Here is a 20,831-nt window from a genome sequence, read left to right as displayed (position 1 = left end):
GGACTGGCCTAGTCAATTGCCAGACTTAAATCCAATAGACAATTTGTGGAAGCTACTGAAGAACAAGATTCACCAGCGGGCCCCCCGGAATCTTCAAGATTGAAACTGTCTGGGTGAAAGGATGGGCCACAATCCCACTTGATCACTGTGAGATATTTGCTTTTTCGTGCAGGAAGCGTCTTGAATCTGTCATTGGAAACAAAGGCTTCTCCACAAAGTATTAATTACATTTCAATTAGCGTGTTAGTGTTCAATACTTCTTTCTATTGCACATCTTTTTTTTATGGATCGTAGTGTTACCATTTCTTAAGCTGTGTAGTTTGAGTTTGAGTTAATACTAATGTCTGGCCTAAATTTCATGTGAATAGCTGCAATGGAAATATGTTGAATAAAAAAATACTTATTGCTCCCATTGTATTTCTCAGTGAGTGAGGGTGATTGCCTCGAATCGTGGAGCGCCATTTTTAGACTTGTACAGACAGATAAAAAACAAAACAATGGAATTTTATCAGCATGCGTTCATTCTTCTGTTTCACGTAACACAGTGTTGTTATCTAAAAGTATTGTTATTCTGCCATGCACAATTTGTCATTCCAACGAAGAGAGTAAAACTGAGAATAAATCCAGACATGACAAAGGTTCATTCATTGCACAGGTGGGTTCTTTATTGCATGCCATTTGGCCTTTACATCATAAAGGCTCACCACAGAAGGTGTCGGGAGAAGACTGACTCTGCATGGTCCAGATCTGGTGTACCAAGCAAACACTTTGGCTCCAGAAAAGAAACATGAAATGAAATAACTAAAAGTAGTAGTAGAAGGAAGTGAAAAATGTCTGTGTGTGTACACACTAGAAGATGGTCAGTGTGGAAGCAAGGCACATACCCCTCCAATAGCTTGCAGTTTTACACACTTTGTTAAAGGGATGATATCAAATATCATATAAAAATCAGTCCCTATGAGCACAGGCAATATGCAGCATTACATGTCACCACCTTCCTTTCAGGATCAACTACACTGGCATTATACAATATATTGAGAACACAACTCTTTTCTTTTAAGTACTATTAGAGCACCCAGATCAGGGTACAACTTCAACTCCAGTCCCAGGCTTTTGGCTTGGACTACTACTTCTCGAGGAGATGACACTACACTTCAGTTCCCAACTGACAACAAGCTTATGCACCTCAAAATATGCAGTGATACTGCCTGCTCAAACACACCAAGCCTGCTGGGTATTTTAGTTTTGGACCCAGTTTGTAGTTTGGACAACTCCACTTCCTTTCACTTCATCTTTGGCAACTAGTGAACACGTCTCCCAGCTGACACTTTTTTTTGGAAGAATAATTTTCTCACATCATTGTTTGTTTTAATGGCAAAATTGCCACAATCGTACATAACATGGGAGTCCCAACCTCATATCTTTTTTTTCACTTAACACATTCAAAAGGTTAACACAGGAAAGAAAAAGCAGCAAAATAAAGTAGAACACCGGAGAGTTAAGCGAACGGACCTGCATCAGACCCGACCCATGGGGATGGCTGGGTCTGAGGTACAACTTAACACTGACTGACAAGAAAGCACACAGGACAACGTTATGGGTAACTTGTCTGATAATGTTGTGGTCATGTATGTTGTCTGATATGGTTGTAGGTACGTTGTCTGATAATGTTGTAGGTAGCCTATGATGTAAGCCTGTAGCCTGGTAATGTTGTGGGTAATGTTGTGTCGATGATGTCATGAGTATGTTGTTTTATAACGTTGAAGGTAGGCTATGTTGTGTTACTGACGTTGTTTGATAACGTTGAAGGTAGCCTATGTTGTGAGTATGTTGTTGGATAACGTTGAAGGTAGCCCATGTTGCGTGGATGAAGTTGGGGGTATGTTGTTGGATCATGTTAAAGGTAGCCTATGTTGCGTGGATGACGTTGTGGGTATGTTGTCTTTGATGGGTTTTGAGTTAGTTATGATGAGTTATTCTCTGTGTTTGTTCCAGGTGGGGATGGCGATGGGAACCTGTGAAGACCTCTCCACTCTGATCAGCTCATCAGGGTTGTTGCAGGCGCCGTAGTGAAACAGCAGATCTTGGATCGCACACTCCTCAATCTGAGAGAGAGAGGGAGAGAGAGAGAGAGAGAAAGAGAGAAAGAAAGAAAGAAAGAAAGAAAGAAAGGAGAGGATCAGAGCGAGGAGAGACACAACCATGAAGCAGCATTGAGGAGAGGAAGGAAAAGAAAGGACAAAGGGAGCCATCATCTGAAATCTGAAAGATAATCGGGTGTGAGCTTGGAAGCACCAAGATAGTTTTGGTGGAATAGCTGTGGAATAGACTTTAGATGACCTTAGTGCAACACCACTTACAGAAATCTCAACCCAAATCATTAACAGATTATCTTAATCCAGATCTTTGACAAATTAAGCTGTCAAAGAGCACAGCTGAGAGCAACTCTCTCTCTAGAAATGCTGATGAGAAAGATGGACAACCACAGTCATAGCGGAAATGAGAGACAGCACATAATGTGCGGAATGTTTATCCGCTACCCTTTCCAACTGGATCCGATGGTGGACACCCAGACTCACACAGACTCACACAGACTCACAGAGAGACACACGCATGCCCGCAAGACGAGTTACCTGAATTAGCACTAGCGGCTTCTCTCGGCTGCGGATCAGTGCAGCCTCCTGCTGTTTCTCCTCCTCCACAATGGAAGCAAATGTTACCATGGAGGCCGTAGGGGGGCTGCCCACCGCTCCCAGAACCCAGGGGCTGGGGGGGAGGGAGAGAGAGAGAGAGAGAGAGAGAGAGAGAGCGGGATGTATTGATGTGAGTGGTTACCAGGGGAACAGTCTATCCATGGGGGGAACAAGGTTTGGATGCTATTATTGGAAACAAAATAAAATACTAATGTCTAGGAGTAACCTTTCCAAAGAAAACACAGATGGAAAGATAATGGACTACTAAGACTACCAACCCTCCCCCCCCCCCCCTCCCCTTCCCGCAGCCCTGAACTCCCTCTCCTGCTGTGTTCATGCATATGTATGAGGAGTGAGACCGGGGGCCTCATTTATAAAACTTTGCGTAGAACTGGCGTAAAGAAGTTGCATACGTAGACGCAAGAATGTTTACGCACACCAAGATTCTGTTTTATAACCCAGTGCGCACGCACATCCCACACCTTTCTCCCCTTTAGAAATCACAATTTGCGCATGTGAGCGAGCATCTCCTCTATCCTAAATCATCATAATGTTTCGGTGTGCATTTCAAGGAACTCTTCATTAGATTAGATTAAATTAAATTAAACTTAGATTAAATTAAATTAAATTAAATTAAATTAAATTAAAAGTACTGAGACAACGAAATGCAGTCCGGCATCTAACCAGATGCAAATAGTGCATAGTGCAGAAGCCATGAATGTACGGACAGTGTATGGTGTATAGTATTACAGTGAGTATAAGTAAATGAATATAAAGTCAGGGAATATTAACGTAAAAAGTCAATATGTGTGCATGAATATCAATATGATATGTACAGTTAAGATATATGTACAGGACAAGGGCGAATACATGTACAGTTAAGATACGTGCAGTGTGCACATATATTTTTTTGTGGGAACTCTTCATATATAATATGTGAGAGGCAATATTTCAAATTATTTTACACAATGGTATCAATTTCAAAGCGTTTCTCGCGTTTCACCCTTCTGCCATTGGAGTCGCAGTTGCTAATTTCTCCAGTTTCTGTACGTACGCATGGGTCCGAGTGCGCGTGGAGGAGCGCACATTTTCACGTTCAAAAAGTAGTTTTTTTTACTAATCCCCAAAGTTGCGTCAAAGTTGCGTACGCATGCTTTTTTGCATATGCAAGCTTTATAAATAAGGACCCTACTCCGTGTTCTGAACGATCCTTAGTGAGAGGAAGTCTGCCATTAATCAATTCTGATTAGGATCACAGGCACACACTACACCGGCCCACGCCTGCTTGTTATTCACAGACCCATTCCTCAGATAGCTGCACACCAGGAGCGGATGCTGCAGCGACAGTGTGTCTATGTGTGTGTGTGTGTGTGTGTGTGTGTGTGTGTGTCAACCTCTGCACCGATAAAAGATCTCTTTGCTGACAAAGTCTGGATAACAGCCGTGCGGAACTTAGCTGTCCCCAAAACCCCGAATGAACCTGACAGAGGAACTTCTGCGAAACAGAGATTGACACACATGCTCATATGCGCACACGCACACACGCGCGCACACAGACACACACAGACACACACACACACACACACACACACACACACACACACTTCCTCCGACAGGTTGCGGCCTGATCGGAGTGATATGCTAAACACAAAGATTGCAACATTAACGTCAGCAGAATCACTCACACATTGGTTTCATTACCCCTCCAAAACACCCCCCCCGCACCCATAATGTCTAATCCTGCATCCTGTGACTGCAGGCAGCCCCAAATCATACACAGGCCCCTCTACTCACTCAGCAAGTAAACCTTTTCCATTTAGAGTCTAATTCAACCTGACAGGGACGGACATGGAAACGGACCTGGCTGACTAACGCTGGACTGTGTGCTGGGTCTTGACGTGGCAGTAGGACAGTCCGGCCGAATGGGAACTCTGCTGAAAGGTCAGGGTGACTGCACGGCCCGGAGGTCAGGGTGACTGTGTCTGAGTGGCTCTGTGTGCGGGTCATCTAACCCTGGGGCAGTGCAATGGAACAACAACAACCCCCGCCCCTCCGTCTCTGCCTAGTACAAGCGGCCCCAGGGGGCCAGGGGGTCACCGACGGTGTATTTTCTCCCCTTTTCCAGAGAACTTTGAACAGAAAAGACCTCATCTGTGGCCGACATTAGACCATTTGTTTTCTCTGTGTTTTACGGGCGTGATTGTCAGATATGTTAGATATGTCAGATATGTTAGAGATCGTGTGATAGTCCGGTCTAGAGTGTGTGTGTGTGTGTGTGTGTGTGTTTGTGTGTGTGTGTGTGTGTGTGTGTGTTCAGTGTTGTGGTCTGACTCGGAGGGATGTTGCTTTTCGCTGTCTTATTTACGACATCTTAAATCCGTTCCTCTGGAGGAGAGGCGTTAAAACCCAGGTCGCTCCAGGTCCCGTGGCGCTCGTCGCAGGAGTAGGTGTGTTAATGCCGGTGTCATGGCTACACGACCCATCTGGCACTCATAGTATCACGGCCGACCAAACCACCGCCTGTCTCTATTGGCTCGTCCACCCCCTTTCCCCTCTCTCCTGCTACCCTCCCCCGTTTTTTTGGTTCTCAAGTCATCTTACCTGGTAAAATAATAATAATAACACTAAAAACTATCATCACTTTGCGTACCGCAGCGGTAACCCTGTACTCCAGGGTTAAATTACTGTTTTGAGAGACATCTCAACGAGGACGCATCATGATCAATAGAGGCATAACCCTGCCACCTTGTGGACAACACTAGTACTCTGAGAAACAGAGGGGATAAGCACTTAAGCATATTTCGAGGGATTGTTGTACATCCATGCAAAAAGTAAGTTGATGAATAGCTGTGTGTGTGTGTGTGTGTGTGTGTGTGTGTGTACACACACGTCTCTTACCCAGCTGTTTTTTCCGTCTCACTGGGCTCAGCGCATTTAAACGTGACCCTCCTGGGTGGGGTAGCAGCGACCGACGGCCCCCCCGGGACCCCCCCCGGGCCTGGGCTGCTCCTGTTCCTGCTCTCCTCCTCCACCAGGAGGTCCCGGAAGGAGCGAGAGGAGGGCGAAGACTGGACCGGTGGCCCCCTGGGGAGTGAGGGAGGCGGAGGGAGGGAGGGAGAGAGGGAGGGAGGGAGGGGGAGAGAGGGAGAGAGAGAGAGAGAGAGAGAGAGAGAGGTAGACCCCGTATTCAGCAACGGTGTCAATCACTGTCCTGGTTCTTGAACAACCAGCTGAGCCGCTGCAACTTCTTTACCCCTTCATCAGTGAAAATTGATCTGAAAGTGAACAGAGCCTCTTGACGGATGGCGCGCTCCCGGCCGTTTTCTGAAAGGCTCGATCGATCGAGCCTTTAGAGCGAGATGTTTTTTTTTGTGCTGTGCTGTCTTGTTTTTTCTGCTATATATAGTTGCGTACGATAACGCTTGTCGATTCTATGGGCCGCTCTACGATCAGAGTAAAAGCGCCGTGTCGGCAGGTTAGACCTTACCAGGCTTTCACACTCTTCGGAGGGGTAACAGCCGCTGGAGATGACCTGGACGCGGGACTCTCCACGCTGCCGTCCTTAGTGGCCATGGCCATCATCTTCCTCTGTTTCTGGGACAGTTTGGTGGGGAGAGGGGAGGGCTTACTGCCGCTGCTGGTGCTGCTGCTGGGTCCACCGCTGTCGACCAAACACAGAGGGGGGGGGCATGGAGATGGTGAGTGGTGCCAAATGGAGGACAGACATCTGTTATTTACATCACATACGCATACACATACTCTGAAGCTCCACCTACGTTCCAGGGCTTTTGGGCGTAGCTCCAAGACTTTGAGAGTTGGCTTCCATGTCCATGATGGCTCTGAGGTCCAGGACCGGAGGAGGACCAGCAGGACTGTGGGGAGAGAGAGAGAAGATAACACAAACACACACACACACACACACACGTCATAAATACAGTTCACTCACCCACCTGACCCTTGATTCTCTCATCTATGGATCTGTGGGTGGGTGCAGAGCAGCCCTGGTTTCTTTACCTGGCTGGGAGCGTAGGAATGGGTGTTGGGGAGGAGGTGTCTGGGAGGGGCGTGACTCCGCTCCTCAGGGTGGTCGGGGTGCTGGGTGGGGTCTTCAACCTCTGAGCTCCAGCCCTCTCATCCTGCAGGCCATAAGAGCAATCGCAATGTGAAAAAAAAAAACTTCGTCAACAGTGGGTTTGGGGGTAAAAGAGAGAGAGAGAGAGTGTGTGTGTGTGTGTGTGTGTGTGTGTGTGTGAGTGTACTGGGTGTGTGTGAGTGTACTGGGTGTGTGTGAGTGTATGTGCGTGTGTTGTGTACGTGTGTGTGTGTGTGTGTGTGTGTGTGTGTGCATACACTGCGTGTCCTGGGGTGTAGCCGTACCTCCGTATTGTCCTGGAACACAGGAGACGGCAGGTCTCGGGGGCTGCCCAGCCCCATGTAGCTTCCCTCAGAGTCCGAGGTCAACATCTCCTGAAGGGACTCCATGGAGGTGGCCTTCCCTGACTTCCCCAGGCCTGGAGACAGGACTGGGACTGGGGGGGGGGGGGAGGGGACACAACGTTAGCTTTCATCTCAGCCTGAGGAAACATTAGAACATACTAATTTTCTCTGTCACAGCTGTCAAGTGACCTAATATTATGAGCTTTATGGAATGTAATTATGGTGGTACACCATAGTCATACTGTGTAGTACTGTGTGTGTGTGTGTGTGTGTGTATGCGTGCGTGTATATATATATGTGTGTGTGTGTGTGTGTGTGTGTCGTACCTGTGACTGGGGGGCTCTGTATGACGTTAGACAGGGTGTACCCTCCTGAGCTGTCAGAGCGGCGCCTCGGCTTCCTCTTGGCCTTCATCTTGGCTTTCTTCAACAGGGTCTCTCTAGGAGGAGGAGGAGGAGGAGGAGGAGGAGGGAGATGAAGAGGAACACGTCAGACCTCCGTTGAAAAGGGTTAACTTCTCACTTCGGAAATGAGTCAACATTTAACCAAAATAACCCTCTATGGCGGTATACATGCGGTCAACCTAGCGTACCTGCAGCAATGTTCCAGCTCGCCGTCGGTTCTGGAGCTGAAGGAGGAGTCCTGGTCCTCGTCCTCGTACACGCTAAGGTCCGGGGCGTCTGGGTACGGGGTGATCATCCGCCTCTGCATGGCTGGGATCTGGCGGAAGCGAGAAGACAGGACAGGATAAAATAAAAATAAAAAGTAGAAAAAAAAACACAACAACTGGTGGCTCACGATAGCAGTGTACATGGAGTGTACATGGAGGTCTACAGGTGTGTAAAAGCGTGTGTGTGTCACAAGCCTGAGAGGACACAAAGACGGATGGACTCACCGTCCTCCTGTAGGCTGCAGACAGCTCCAAAAGCACATCGTCGCTCAGGACGTCCAGCGCTCTGTTGGGCAGAGAGAGAGAGAGTGAGTGAGAGAGAGAGACAGAGAGAGAGAGAGACAGACAGAGAGAGTGAGTGAGAGAGACAGAGAGAGAGACAGACAGAGAGTGGGTGAGAGAGACAGAGAGAGAGAGTGAGAGAGACAGAGAGAGAGACAGCGAGACAGACAGACAGACAGAGTGAGTGAGAGAGACAGAGAGAGTGAGTGAGAGAGACAGAGAGACAGACAGAGAGAGAGAGTGAGTGAGAGAGAGAGACAGAGAGAGAGACAGAACAGCCACAGAGAGAGTGTGAGTTCTTATAGAGAGTACTGTAAATATTTAGCTAACACCTTTTTTATGCAAAGCGACTTACATTACGGTGAGTGCATACATTTACTGTATACGGTCCCAGCGGGAACACAGAGTACAGCATAGGCACGGAGCACAGCAACGGCACCGTTCACATCATTCATGATAACAACGTGACTTCACGAAACGACAGTATCTGAGTAGACGACGGGCGTGCTCACTTTGACTCCAGCAGGGCGGCCATGTTGAGGACGATGAACTGGAGGCAGGAGAGCTTGAGCTGCTCCGCGTTGTACATGGCGGAGAACTCCAGCAGCTCTGTGGCATTCTTCAGAGTCACTGAGGCAAGGAGGGGGCCCGTGTTACCAAACACAACAACGACAAAGACTTCAACCTACACACGACACACTTCCCATGGCTTGTTATTAGACATTTTAATTTGTTTTTATTTTAAAAGTAGTCAGTCGATATTTTTCAAAGTAGTCAGCGATTAGAGTGAGGGGGAGAGGAAGGAGAGTGGGGGAGTGAAATGTGGGATGAGAGAGAGAGAGAGAGAGAGAGAGAGAGAGAGAGAGAGAGAGAGAGAGAGAGAGAGAAAGAGAGAGAGAGAGGACATACGGTTCTCAGTGATGGCCACCTCACAGATCTCCTTGAGTCTGGTGATGAGCAGCTGATCAGCCACCACCAGAACGTTGCACACAAACTCCACGTTCAGAGACTCTGAGGAGAGAGAGACAGACACCAAACAGTTATAGTTAAGAGTCATTGCAAAGTGCACTATGTAGCATTCATCTTTTTTTTTTCTTCATCTCTATAGGTTGCCTGCATGTTAGAGTGTGTGTGTACCCTTGATAGTGGGGGACTCATCAGTATAAACGTATTCCAGGATGACTCCCAGGATCTCGGAGCTGGTGGGCATTTCCAGTGCGCTACACGAAGTGGCCTGCGGAGGGCGCACGACGACAACATTTACAATCCGGATAACGTATTGTAATGTCACATTTTGACAGCCCTCAAGTGTGGGTGTTTGAAAACTTGTAGAAAGCTGAATGAAATAACATGACACAACAAGACTTGTCATACCTCTATCCAGGGGTTCCCCAACATACTGTGGAAGTATTCTGTCGAGCAGACAGTCAGAGAGAGAGAGAGAGAGAACACTTAGAATACAAACAGCCACCCCTTAGAGGTCTCAATAACCTTCCCTTTGGTAAAGCATCAGGTAATACAGTCCCCACCCATTACAGCAACCTAACCCACAACGTGACACCTCCCACCCCGAGGCTGACACCAACGTGACACGCGGTAGCTCACCTAGACGGGCGCACAGCACACACTTGTGACAGGGGAACTCCTTGCCGTCCTCTGACCTCAGGGTGACATCGCACAGGTAGGAGCTGTGGAGAGATAAGAGAGAGAGAGAGAGAGAGAGAGAGAGAGAGAGAGAGAGAGAGAGAGAGAGATAAGAACACAGAATATCTCTCATGACATGTTTCACTACCATTGGTCTCCTATCTCAAGTCAACAGGGTCTCTAATGACCTACTAACTGCTACTTTTTAGTGATAACTGACCACTTCTTCTGGTTGAATCTTGGCTTGTTGCCAGTCTTCTTGTGCACAATGTTGATCCTCCCGTTCTCAAACTTCACCCCATCCAGTCTGGAGAACAACCATGAATATATTTCAAAAACAAAAAACAGAACATAAGAGTTTATACACTTTTCAACGTTTATGACTTGAGTGTAAAGGGTGTAAACTGTAGTATAGATATTAAATCTATACTGCTTATTCTCCTTCTCCGTGACAATACGGAAAGTCTGTTATATCGGCGCTGCTATAGTCCATCTCTGTTGAACATTCTGGAACATTGTTGCATTCTTGAACAACCCCATCCCGGATCCTCACCGTGCTGACAGGCTGCCTATGCCCAGCTTCTTGGCCACGCCCTGTAAGGCCTTCACAGGGTTGACTCCGCCCTCGCTGGTGCCGGTCTTGCTGCCCTTGCCCTTCTTCCCAGGCTTGCTGCTCTTGCTCTTGGTCTTGTTGTCCTGGGCCCCGCAGGCAGAGGGCGACAGTGAGCGGTACACCTGGCGATGAAGAAGAAGAAGTTGATGATGATTATTATGACATCTGGAAATTAATTCCGTGAATTTTACATTTTGTGTCGACATAGATGTTATACACCACATTAGGGTTGAGCGCTTATACTGTAAAAAAACAAAAAAAAAACAACAACAGAGAATTAGAAAAAGATATGGCGAACGCAAGAGAGTTGGTCCCAAAAAAAAGCAACTGCAGCAATTTGGAAGCATTTCCGGTTCCGACCGAATGACGAGGGCGAGCCAGCAAATCTTGACGAGGCTGTGTGTCAGATTTGCATGAAGAAGGTGACAGCCAAAGAGGAGCGAGCAGAAAAACTAATGTTGCAGTCTGCTTTTATGCCCATTTTGTTACTGCTGTTTTTGATATTTATTATTAGTTTGTTATTTCATAAGAACTACTGGATGCTATAGGCTGTGCTTTTAATTACATTTATTTGTACTGGATTGTAGCCCATAGATTTGTCGTTAATTTCATTTCGTTTGGTTGACAGACGCTGGAGAATTAATGTCATGTCCTTGCACTATTTTTTATTTATTTAGACCTTTAGGCTACCCGCTGTATTTGCACTCAAGTTTGCTATTCTGTTTCAGATGTTGTTCAGAGAATAAAACTGGAACATGCATCACATTTTTGGCATTGTGTGAAAATAATAATGATACAGTCCTGATACCATGAACCGCGATTATACCGTAACCCACGGTTACATTTGGGGACGGTTTAACAGTGTCAAAAATGTGATACCGTCCAACCCTACACCACATGTACAGACATAGCACAGCACAACCCCATATTCCCATACCTCCAGTGCAGAGCGGCCCCTGAGACCCTCGTGGAAGCTGAGCTCCTGCAGGCTGGTGATGAGCTGCCCCTGGCCCTGGTCTGTCTCCTGGTCCTGCATCTGTCCGTGGCTGGGCCTCAGCGTGGACCCCCGGGGTCTGGCCCCCTGAACCAGCAGCTCGCAGGAGTCCGTGTAGACGAACTTCAGGACTTGCTCCAACATCTCCGCTGGGACCTTCTCCAGCACCAGCAGGTCACATCCCACCGCGTCCTCGCTCTTCCTCACCTCCCCGTCCCCATCCCCCTCCCCCTCCTCATCCTCCCCGCGCTTGGCCACCAGCTGCTTCCGGAAGAACTCGGACCTCATAGACAAGATGTACTTGTGGGCCGGGAAGGTGCGGTCTCCCGCCTGGAGTGTCACGTCGTGGATGCTGTCGGTCTCGTCCGCCTCTTCCAGAAGGCTCCGGAAGTGTTGAGAGAAACAGGAGGGAGAGACGGTGGGAATCTCATACAGGCTGGGGGGGAGGGGAGGGACAGGAAGAGGTCAGACAGTTTGTCTTCATCAAAAGATGCGTTCTACTGTAAAAAAAACAAAAAAACTGTAAAAAGCTAAAGCAGTGATGAATGTAACCACCTGTGTTGCATGTTGTGTTGTTATATACTGTACATGTAATGTGAGGTAATGACATGTCTGTTGGATGAGGAAGACACGAGACAAAATGTCCTTCTCATAAACATCTGCTTCATAGAGCTTCTACACGTCTGACAACGGTACCTGGTTTTGGGGTCAGACTGGAGCACCCCAAAGTTGCGTCCCTTGGAGTCCATGGTGATGCTGACAGCCCTGTGGACGTAGGGGAGCTTCTCCAGACGGATCTTCTCATACACCCCTCCGTCAGAGTGACCGCACACCTCCACGCTGCCATCTGAGGGAGGGAGGGGGGGGGTCGTTTGAATTAACTCATCAAAGGACAATGAGATCCCTTTTAACGACATTGCCGCAGGACATCAAACCCAAGCAAATTCCTATCAAGTGTGAGAAAGAGAATCCTAACCCCCCTAAAAAAAGAGCACGTAAGGCCATGAAGATAGTAACATAATCATCTCTGAATCGTTGGATTATCCCCCTCACCTTTCTTCTCCACGCTCTTCTTGAACTCCCCCAGCCACTGTCCGCTGAAGCCCTCGCCTTCCTGCGTGACGAACATCATGTTGTTCTTGCTCAGGGCGATGTCGGACATGAACACCTGACGCCCGTACGCCATCCTGCACTGTCTCACCGAGCCGCCCACCGAACGCCAACAGAACACCTGAAAGGGAAGAGAGGGTGGGGGAGGGAGGAGAGAGAGGGGGGGGGAGAGAGGGGGAGCGATAGCACAAGAGAGAGGACGTTAAAGAGAGGAAGTAGACTGGAAGAGGAAGGATGACTGGATGTGGTCACCAGTAGGTGTTACGATCCAATCGACTAGTAACATCACTGTTCCTCTGAGCCAGTGGGTTACTTACCCTGCCAGCTTCATCCAGGGCTAAGATGGCCACCTTCTCCCCCCCTCCATCGTTCAACACCTGGGGGTCCACCCGGTGGTCCAGGCTCCCTCCACTGACCAGAACCTTCCGGATGTTCAGTTGCCTGAAAGGTAGACGATATCACTTAACTGGGAGTCAAGCACTAGGCATCTCAGAACTGGACATGTCTGACCCAGGTCTACTAGACATGTCTGACCCAGGTCTGACCCAGGTCTGTCCTCTAGGACCAGATGACGCTCACGTACTTGGAGGCCAGCTTCTTGCACTGGTAGTCAGCCAGTAGGTAGACATCCCCCTTGTCCGTCGCGACCACCGTCGCCCCGTTGCTGGCTGCTGCCATGGCGATGGTGACATCCTTGTGATGGAGCGCTGACACCTGGCGAGGCGTGGTCACACACCTCTCACCGTTGGGGTCCAGCAGGTACCCTGAGGGGTGGGGGGGGGGGGGGGGGGGTCAAGAAGATACAGGTAGAAATCAGCCTCAGTATGTTCCATGTAGAGTATAAGTCTACATTGTATCATACTTATTGTTCTTTTAATGTGTTTAATGTGTTTTCTACTTTTTATTTTTGCTATTACTTTTTATTTGCATATCTGTTTTATCTACACGTTTGTAAAAAAAAAAACTGTTTTAAAAAGGTGATGTATAAATAGTTAATTATTATGATGATTATTATTATTATTATTATAATACAGGCCACATTGTTTTGTCTTTTCGATTAATACTGCCTGTGTGAGTCATTGTGAAGGTTGAAACTGAAGTATCCAAGAATTGCATTAGAGAAATCAGTCAGTGGAATGACCATGACCGACCTTAGATATAAATCTTGATTTTTTAATTTCACGGTCCAAATTGGACCAGCTCCAACTAAAAAGTTCAAACTAAGTTGAAAGTCATTGTGTAAGAGAAGAAGAAAAAACATGTCAGACTGATAGTTGGTGAGGGCAGGCTTTCTCTCCAGGTCGTGACTCACCCATCTGTCCTCCATTGAGCCCCACTGTGTACACCGCCTCCCTTGTCCACAGCACTGTGTGAAACCTCCCGGCTGCTACTCCAATCACTGTCCTGCCCTTCAGGGTCTTGGAGAATACCTGCATCCCGTTGGATAAGACACAGATCAGTCAACAACCAAAACAACTTTTGTCAACCAAAACAACTTTTGTCAACCAAAACAACTCTCCCACATCTCACATGAAATTCAATTCTCAGCATAGACAGTTTGTTTCTGTTTATCTGATTCTGTTTACGGACACGCAAAACAACCTTTGTCACTCCACCACACATCTCACAAGAAATTCAACTCTCAGCATAGACAGTTTGTGTTTGTTTATCTGTTTCTGTTTCTGGACACCCATGGCTAACCATAGTCTCTCTCTTCCCTAACCCGCGGTGTGTTTGTGTGTTGTCTGGGTCGAGAGCAGAGCAGATGGCACATCTCTTATGTAACCGATGGACAAACAGAGCCCTGTTCCAGCCTCTTTGATCAGATCCCGTCCTGTGGTGTCGTACCTGTTTGGGCAGGTGGCTGGAGGCGGGCGGGGGCGCCAGGCCCAGCTGGTGGAAGGTGTTGAGGCCGAAGGTGAAGACGTAGCCCTCCTCCGTCAGCACCACCGTGTGGTCCTTGGCCGCCGCCACCTGTGAGCAGTGGTGGGACAGGAGGCCCTCCACCATACGAGGAACCTTGGAGATGGAGGAAAGGGATAGTGAAGGGAGGGAAAACTCTCTCCCTCCTTCGACTCTCGGGTACAACCAGGTACACCCTGCGCACCTGCCTCTAGCCAAGTCCAAAGGTCAACAGGTGAGATACATGGACATACAGGTCAGATACAGGTGTAGGACTAGTACAGGTGTAGTACAGGTGTAGGACTAGTACAGGTGTAGTACAGGTGTAGTACAGGTGTAGTACAGGTATAGGGATAGTACAGGTGTAGTACAGGTGTAGGTGTAGTACAGGTGTAGGGGGTGATGTCTCACCAGGTAGGTCTGTTCATCTCCGTGTCCCAGACGGCCGCCCTGTCCGTGCCCACAGGTGAATACCTGACCCTTCTGAGACAGGAAGACTGAGTGGAACTTACACAGGACTACCTGTGAGGGGAGGGGGGGGGGGAGAATAATCAAATAAACAAACATTTGTCTTTCAAACATCTGTCTCTCAATGGAGTATTCAGAGGGAACCGCCTTGGTGGAGGGGGAAACTATATCATATGTGATCATGCTGGGATTCTCCTCCTCTTCAGGTGGATTTAAAAAGACGAGGCCTACAGGCAGCAGTGCATGTCTTTCCATTTCCCCTGGCCAAGGCTTTTTGTCGCAATAGTCAAATAATGTATAATGTGCTACGAAAGGCCAAGGCACAAGTGGAAAAGCAAACATCATTACTAATGCATCGCTCGCCCTCCAGCCTTCAATGGAACAGAGGGATGTTTCCTCCAGTATCACATTGATGGAGACAGCCGCGCGCACACACACACTTCAGTCTCCTGCGTGGCTCATTTAATTAAAGCGTGTCATTCTGAAATTAATATTTAACCCTCAGCACCTGCAGGACAGCGGTGGGGCAGAACAAAAGGCTGGGTCGCGGAGAGGTCGTGAAATGGGATCTATCCATCTATCGCTCCATCAACCCTCCCCCCTCGCCGGCCATTATGATAATACGCCCCGGGATTAGACCGGGACTTCAAACGCAAATGACAAGGAGATTATTCTAGAAACGGCATGTGGCTGTAATCAACACAATAGTGACACTTGAGATGTGATCAAGCACCCTCCATCAAAGCACTGGCTCTATGAAACCAAACTACCTCGGGGAAAGAGATTGCTTCAAAGTTAAAGCTCTCTCTCTATATAAACAAACTGAAAAACGGCTAGTTTTAGGACACAGATTAGGACACAGATTAGTCCTCATCCAGGATTTTAGACCATGTTCTTTATGACATCTTCATGTGAAACCGCTCTCTACTCCCGGACACGGCTTCGTCCTTTCATCCCGGAAAAAAACTACCCAAATTCACGTTACATCAAAGTCCTTCGCACCCCTCTATAAAACTAGAGGACCAGCCAGGGGCTTTTGGCAGCGGTGCTTGTGCCAAAAGCTGTTATAATCTCTACTAATCTCACTAAGCACCTCCACATGACCAGTGGCATGAAACCGTAGAGCCCAGCAGCACATCAGGACAACGTGGGTTTAACCATGCAGAGCTGGCCTTGACAAAGCCTGCTAGACTAACAGGACCGCAGGCACAAACCCTGCGGGCCCAATGCACCTCTCTGTCCTGGTCCCTCAGTCACCCCGTCACTCAGCAGCTCAGTCACAGCTCACTCAAAGGAGATTAGTATTGCCATCTCACGTCTAATACCCCCCACACATCCATAGTGACAGGAAGAACAATGTGTTATTGGGTGTGTATCGTGCAGCCTTGTTTTTGTCTCATAGGATACACTTTGCCCATTTTTGCCCATCACTGTTTTAATAGCTACTTAGCATAGGCCTACCACTGTAAAATGGATGGCAAATACATTGCTTCATTCTGAGGTAATATTGCTGGCGTGGATAATATTCAGCAGACAGTGTATTGCTCAACACAGACAGTGTATTGCTCAAAACACCCAGAGTTGGACAGACCTTCATAATAACCAGTTTCCACTATTGTGATGTCACTGCAGGAGGCAAAAGGCTGACCAGTTCAACCACTAAGAACAGTGCCTGAGACAAACTGTTCTGATCTTCACAAACCCCGTCTCCCTCAGGAGAGGTCTGTTGCGAGGGAACTATCACCTCAAGTCCCAGGAGGAGGGCTGTTTTGCAGGGGGACCTTGGTGACATGTGTTATCTAGGACAGAGACACAGGCGGGACTACAGTGATTTGATGTAACCCTTATTCCCCGCAGATGAGACACAGCCTATGAGGTCATAGCTGTGTAAAGGAGGCCATGGGAGACAAGGGTGTTTAAGGTGGGGAGGCCCTAGCAGCATATAGCTAGTAAAGAAGAGGCAGAAGCAATTTTTTCTTTCAGATGCATCAAAAGGTGCAACCTTCACAAATCAGTGATCACTGCAGGGTCACTTATCACTGATTTGTTCCAGAAAAGGGAGAAAGTAAGGAGATCTCTTTAAGAGTATTCGTGAAGGGCCATTGTTCCTCCCCTGAAAAGTGAGGAGGCCCCAGGGAGAGGGTTTGTTTACCTGTTTGACATAAACCCCGGTCCTGGCGAACAGATCTACAATCTCAGGGTGGTGCCTGCTCTCCTGGTTCCCGTGGCCCAGGCTGAAGTTGGTGTTGTTACCCCAGGTGTACACCTCCGTGGGGTCTGGGGAGAGAAAACAGATATGGCAACACTATCACCCCACAAACAAACACTTCAATTATCTTTTCTTTAGTGGGGCCAACCAGAAATTGAGCAAGTCAAGTGTTTCTACATGTGCTTAAATAGCCTTTATTTATGTAAACCAGCTCCTTCCCTTCTTGTGATTTTTTTAAAAGTGTTTTTTTTTCTTTCCTAACACCAGGGGAGCCACCCCTCCTAAATTTCGTTGTTTGGTACCTGTACTGTAGCAATGACAATAAAGACCATTCATTCATTCATTCATTCATACCAGCCTATCTTTTTACCTTTTCACCTACAAAATGGATGCTTACCTGTGTTTTTGAACACCACGTGAGCTGGTCTGTCCTTCATTGTTAAGTCCAGAACGGAAAGGCCCTCTTTATCCTGGGTGGAGAGTAGTCCGCCATGCTGCAACGACAAAAGCACCATTCTAGAGCCACAATCCTATTTCCCTTACAATACCTTCTATCTGTAGTCCAGTGACACACGCTCGCAGGTGAGTTTCAGCTTTTACACCAATGTAAGTTACACCAATGTAAACCCCTAAAAGTACCTTCCTCTTCATCCAGTAATGCCAAGGAAATAATTGAGATACCTAAGAAGCCCCACCCCCATGTCAACAGTCCCAAGCCACTAGAGAACCAGCAGACACCCACCTTGAGGAGGGCCATGAGGCAGTGGATGTGTCCGTAGAAGGCGCTGCGGTGCAGGGCGGTCCAGCCCGACTCCTTGTCCTTCACCGTCAGGTCGGCGCTCTTGCTCTCCAGGAGCCACTCCAGCAGGGTCCTCTTCCCCAGCGAGGCGGCCAGGTGCAGGGCCGTGCGGCCGAAGGCGTCCCTCAGCGTGGCCGAGTTGTGGCAGTGAGCGGTCATGAACGCCCGCAGACGGCCCTCCGAGCCACGCGTCAGCGCCGCCACCACCTCGTCCGCGTGCCGCGGGGAGCGGCATTTTGGCGTGCAGTCGGGAGTCGCGAGGCTCATCCTGATCTCTGGCTGGACCTCGAAGTTAACCCCCCAAACCACGCACTTTCTCTCTAAACCCTAACCTGTCCCTGACACCCCACAACGATTTCCACAACAAACAATGGAGCAACAACAACACGTCAATACAACAACAAACCCTAAAGGACGACACTTCAGGTCTAGCTTGACTTTCAAATTATAAAGTTTTGTAAACAGAGAGCTGCTCTAAGAAATGAAAAAGAAGAGATAATTTTGGGGTGCTAGAATTGTGCTTGTGTTGTGGTTCCACCGCACCCTAGCAACCCCAGAGCCTTCTCTTAGCTCATCTCAGTCCACCATGTCGACCCAAAACCAAACACAACACAATGTGTTTGTAGCATAGAATGGCATCTGGAATTAGTTAAATACTAAACTCTATACAAAATTGTACAAATATAATATAGCCTACCCTATAAGTATTTTCAAAAATATGTTCTCCTTTCCCTACTTTTACAAATATCTTACAAAAAGGCAACAATTTCAACAACCCTCAGGAATGTCCACCCAATAGTCCATCCAACATGAGGGGAAAGGCCCCCTTTCCCCCCAAAGCTCTCCACACTCTTCTCAAACCTCCATAATTGTATTGGGAACCTGAGGAGGGAAGAATAGACATTGGACAGCTATGAAACAAAGAAATTGTGAAGGACAAACAAACAACCGATGCATAGACTTCACTACCCTGGTGTGGACTGCCAGCATAGTTTAGCCTACAGTGTGCAGACACACTCTAAAACGGAATCGCTCGATATGACTTGGTGGTGGGTTCTGGTTTCAACACAGTTTAGGGTCATCTCGAGTGCAAAGGTCAGAGACGGAGTAGTGCACCAGTCAGGAAGCCTAAAGGGATCAGTTGACAGTACTGCCCTGACCAAAAGTGAAACTCCTGCATAAGGGACACACGTGTAGTGTTTTGCCAAAGGTGCATAGCTTATAAATGGGCCACTGTGGAGGTGGCAAGTGAAGTCCAATGAAGTAGTGAGCAAATACATGAGTCAGGACTTGAATATTGTGCGTATTGTGGACTCTTAAGACCCCAGAAATAGCTTGCACATGTGGAATGATGTACTTAACAAAAAAGTGTGAAATAACTCTAAATATGTCTTATATTTTAGATTCCTCAAAGTAGCCACCCTTTGCTTTTTTGTTGTTAATAAAATAAAAATGTTTTGTTGTTAATAAAATATATAATAATAATATTATATATATATAATAACATATTATTATTAACACATATTATATTTAATATTATTATAATATATTTTATTAACAACAACAAAGCAAAGGGTGGCTACTTTGAGGAATCTAAAATCTAAGACATATTTAGAGTTATTTCACACTTTTTTGTTAAGTACATCATTCCACATGTGTTCATTCATAGTTTTGATGCCTTCAGTGAGAATCTACAATGTAAATAGTCATGAAAATAAAGGAAACACATTGAATGAGAAGGTGTGTCCAAACTTTTGGCCTGCACTGTATATGATTACGTAACATGATCATGACAATTTTGACAGCAGCTTGCAGCCTGGCAGCACAGACAGAGGCATTGACTTCTTCCTTTGGACAATTCACTACTAGGCTTAATAGTAGACACAATGAAAGCCTGGGGACCTTCTGCATACGAGCAGAATAGAGAATAAACCATTCGCTCATTAGTATTCTAGCTAGCATACAATCTTAAAATAACATTATTATATGAGCAGGAGTGACACCTCATCTCTCTAGCTGCCAAGCTAATGAACCAGGGAGCAGATGACCAAGAATCCTTCACATTTCACTCCCTCACCTGTCGCTAGATGAAGACAACAGTGTTCCTCCGGCTCGCTCCCACGGTGCACATACAATGTGTCATGACTGAAGAGTGTGAATATCTAAATGTGGTTATAAATGTTATAAATCTGGGTATTTCGCACAGCTCAGCCGCTATTCCGCTATGAGGGAAGGATCACAGAACAGGAGAGAGAGAGGCTTGGTAATACGGAGGCTTCTGATAGGTTGACAGCCTTTTTGTATTCCGCTTTTTAATTGGTCTGCTGTGGTGGTGCAGTAGTAGGTTGGGGTTTTTAAGGTTCCCTGCGAGTAGAGGTTTCGTGTCTGTAATGGCACACACATTTATTATAACTATTATATTTAGTTATTATTATTATTATTATTTAATATCTATTTATTAGTTATGTAATTATTATAACTAACCCTAACCCTATAATTAGGTAATCCACACAAGTCTGCATTAGTCTGTTTAAAACCAGATAAATTAGAGAGATCATAACGCCTAGAGAGATAGCGCCGTTTGCCTGGTGGTGGTCCCCGATTAGCGCCGCTTCACACAGTCTGATTGGCTCGTTGACAAGGGAGAGCGTCACTGAATGGACATCTATGAGACTGGCTGAAGTTAGGGAAAACGTCTAATGTGAATGAATGGTCTTTATTGTCATTAATATAGTACAGGTACCATACAACGAAATTTGGGAGGGGGGGCTCCCCTGGTGCTAGGAAAAAAATACTAAAAACAAGAAGGGAAAAGAGCTGGTTTACATAAATAATAAAGGCTATATACACTATCCACTATAGGCCTACTATACTATACAAATAAAACACTGTGCTGTACTCTATGCTATGCTATAAATATCCTAACATTTCCTATCTCTGAACCTTATGTACACGAGGGTTGTCATATTGCACATAGTATTATTGCACATTAATTTGCACATAATGTGCG

The 20,831-nt window shown here is 47.0% G+C and overlaps 1 protein-coding gene across 1 annotated transcript; it reads right to left on the bottom strand.

The window, feature by feature from the left end:
- Positions 1-643: 643 nt before the first annotated feature.
- ibtk (inhibitor of Bruton agammaglobulinemia tyrosine kinase) lies at positions 644-20,025 on the bottom strand. The gene is made up of 29 exons (XM_080540873.1): positions 19,899-20,025; positions 17,765-18,703; positions 17,420-17,516; positions 16,966-17,090; positions 14,757-14,867; positions 14,292-14,462; positions 13,756-13,873; positions 13,027-13,207; positions 12,761-12,884; positions 12,387-12,564; positions 12,030-12,180; positions 11,277-11,769; positions 10,280-10,461; positions 9,947-10,033; positions 9,688-9,770; positions 9,457-9,494; positions 9,220-9,316; positions 8,992-9,093; positions 8,595-8,712; positions 8,026-8,086; positions 7,723-7,850; positions 7,457-7,569; positions 7,071-7,222; positions 6,708-6,829; positions 6,470-6,565; positions 6,181-6,354; positions 5,592-5,777; positions 2,634-2,766; positions 644-2,105 (listed from the first exon to the last, which is right to left on the bottom strand). The coding sequence occupies exons 2-29, from the start codon at positions 18,086-18,088 to the stop codon at positions 1,974-1,976; spliced, it is 4,077 nt and encodes a 1,358-aa protein (XP_080396999.1). The 5' UTR covers positions 18,089-18,703; positions 19,899-20,025; the 3' UTR covers positions 644-1,973.
- Positions 20,026-20,831: the final 806 nt, after the last annotated feature.

Source organism: Nansenia antarctica, assembly GCF_963989245.1.
Source record: "Nansenia antarctica genome assembly, chromosome: 10".
Classification (NCBI taxonomy): domain Eukaryota; kingdom Metazoa; phylum Chordata; class Actinopteri; order Argentiniformes; family Microstomatidae; genus Nansenia; species Nansenia antarctica.
This window is presented reverse-complemented; position numbering and strand designations above follow the sequence as displayed.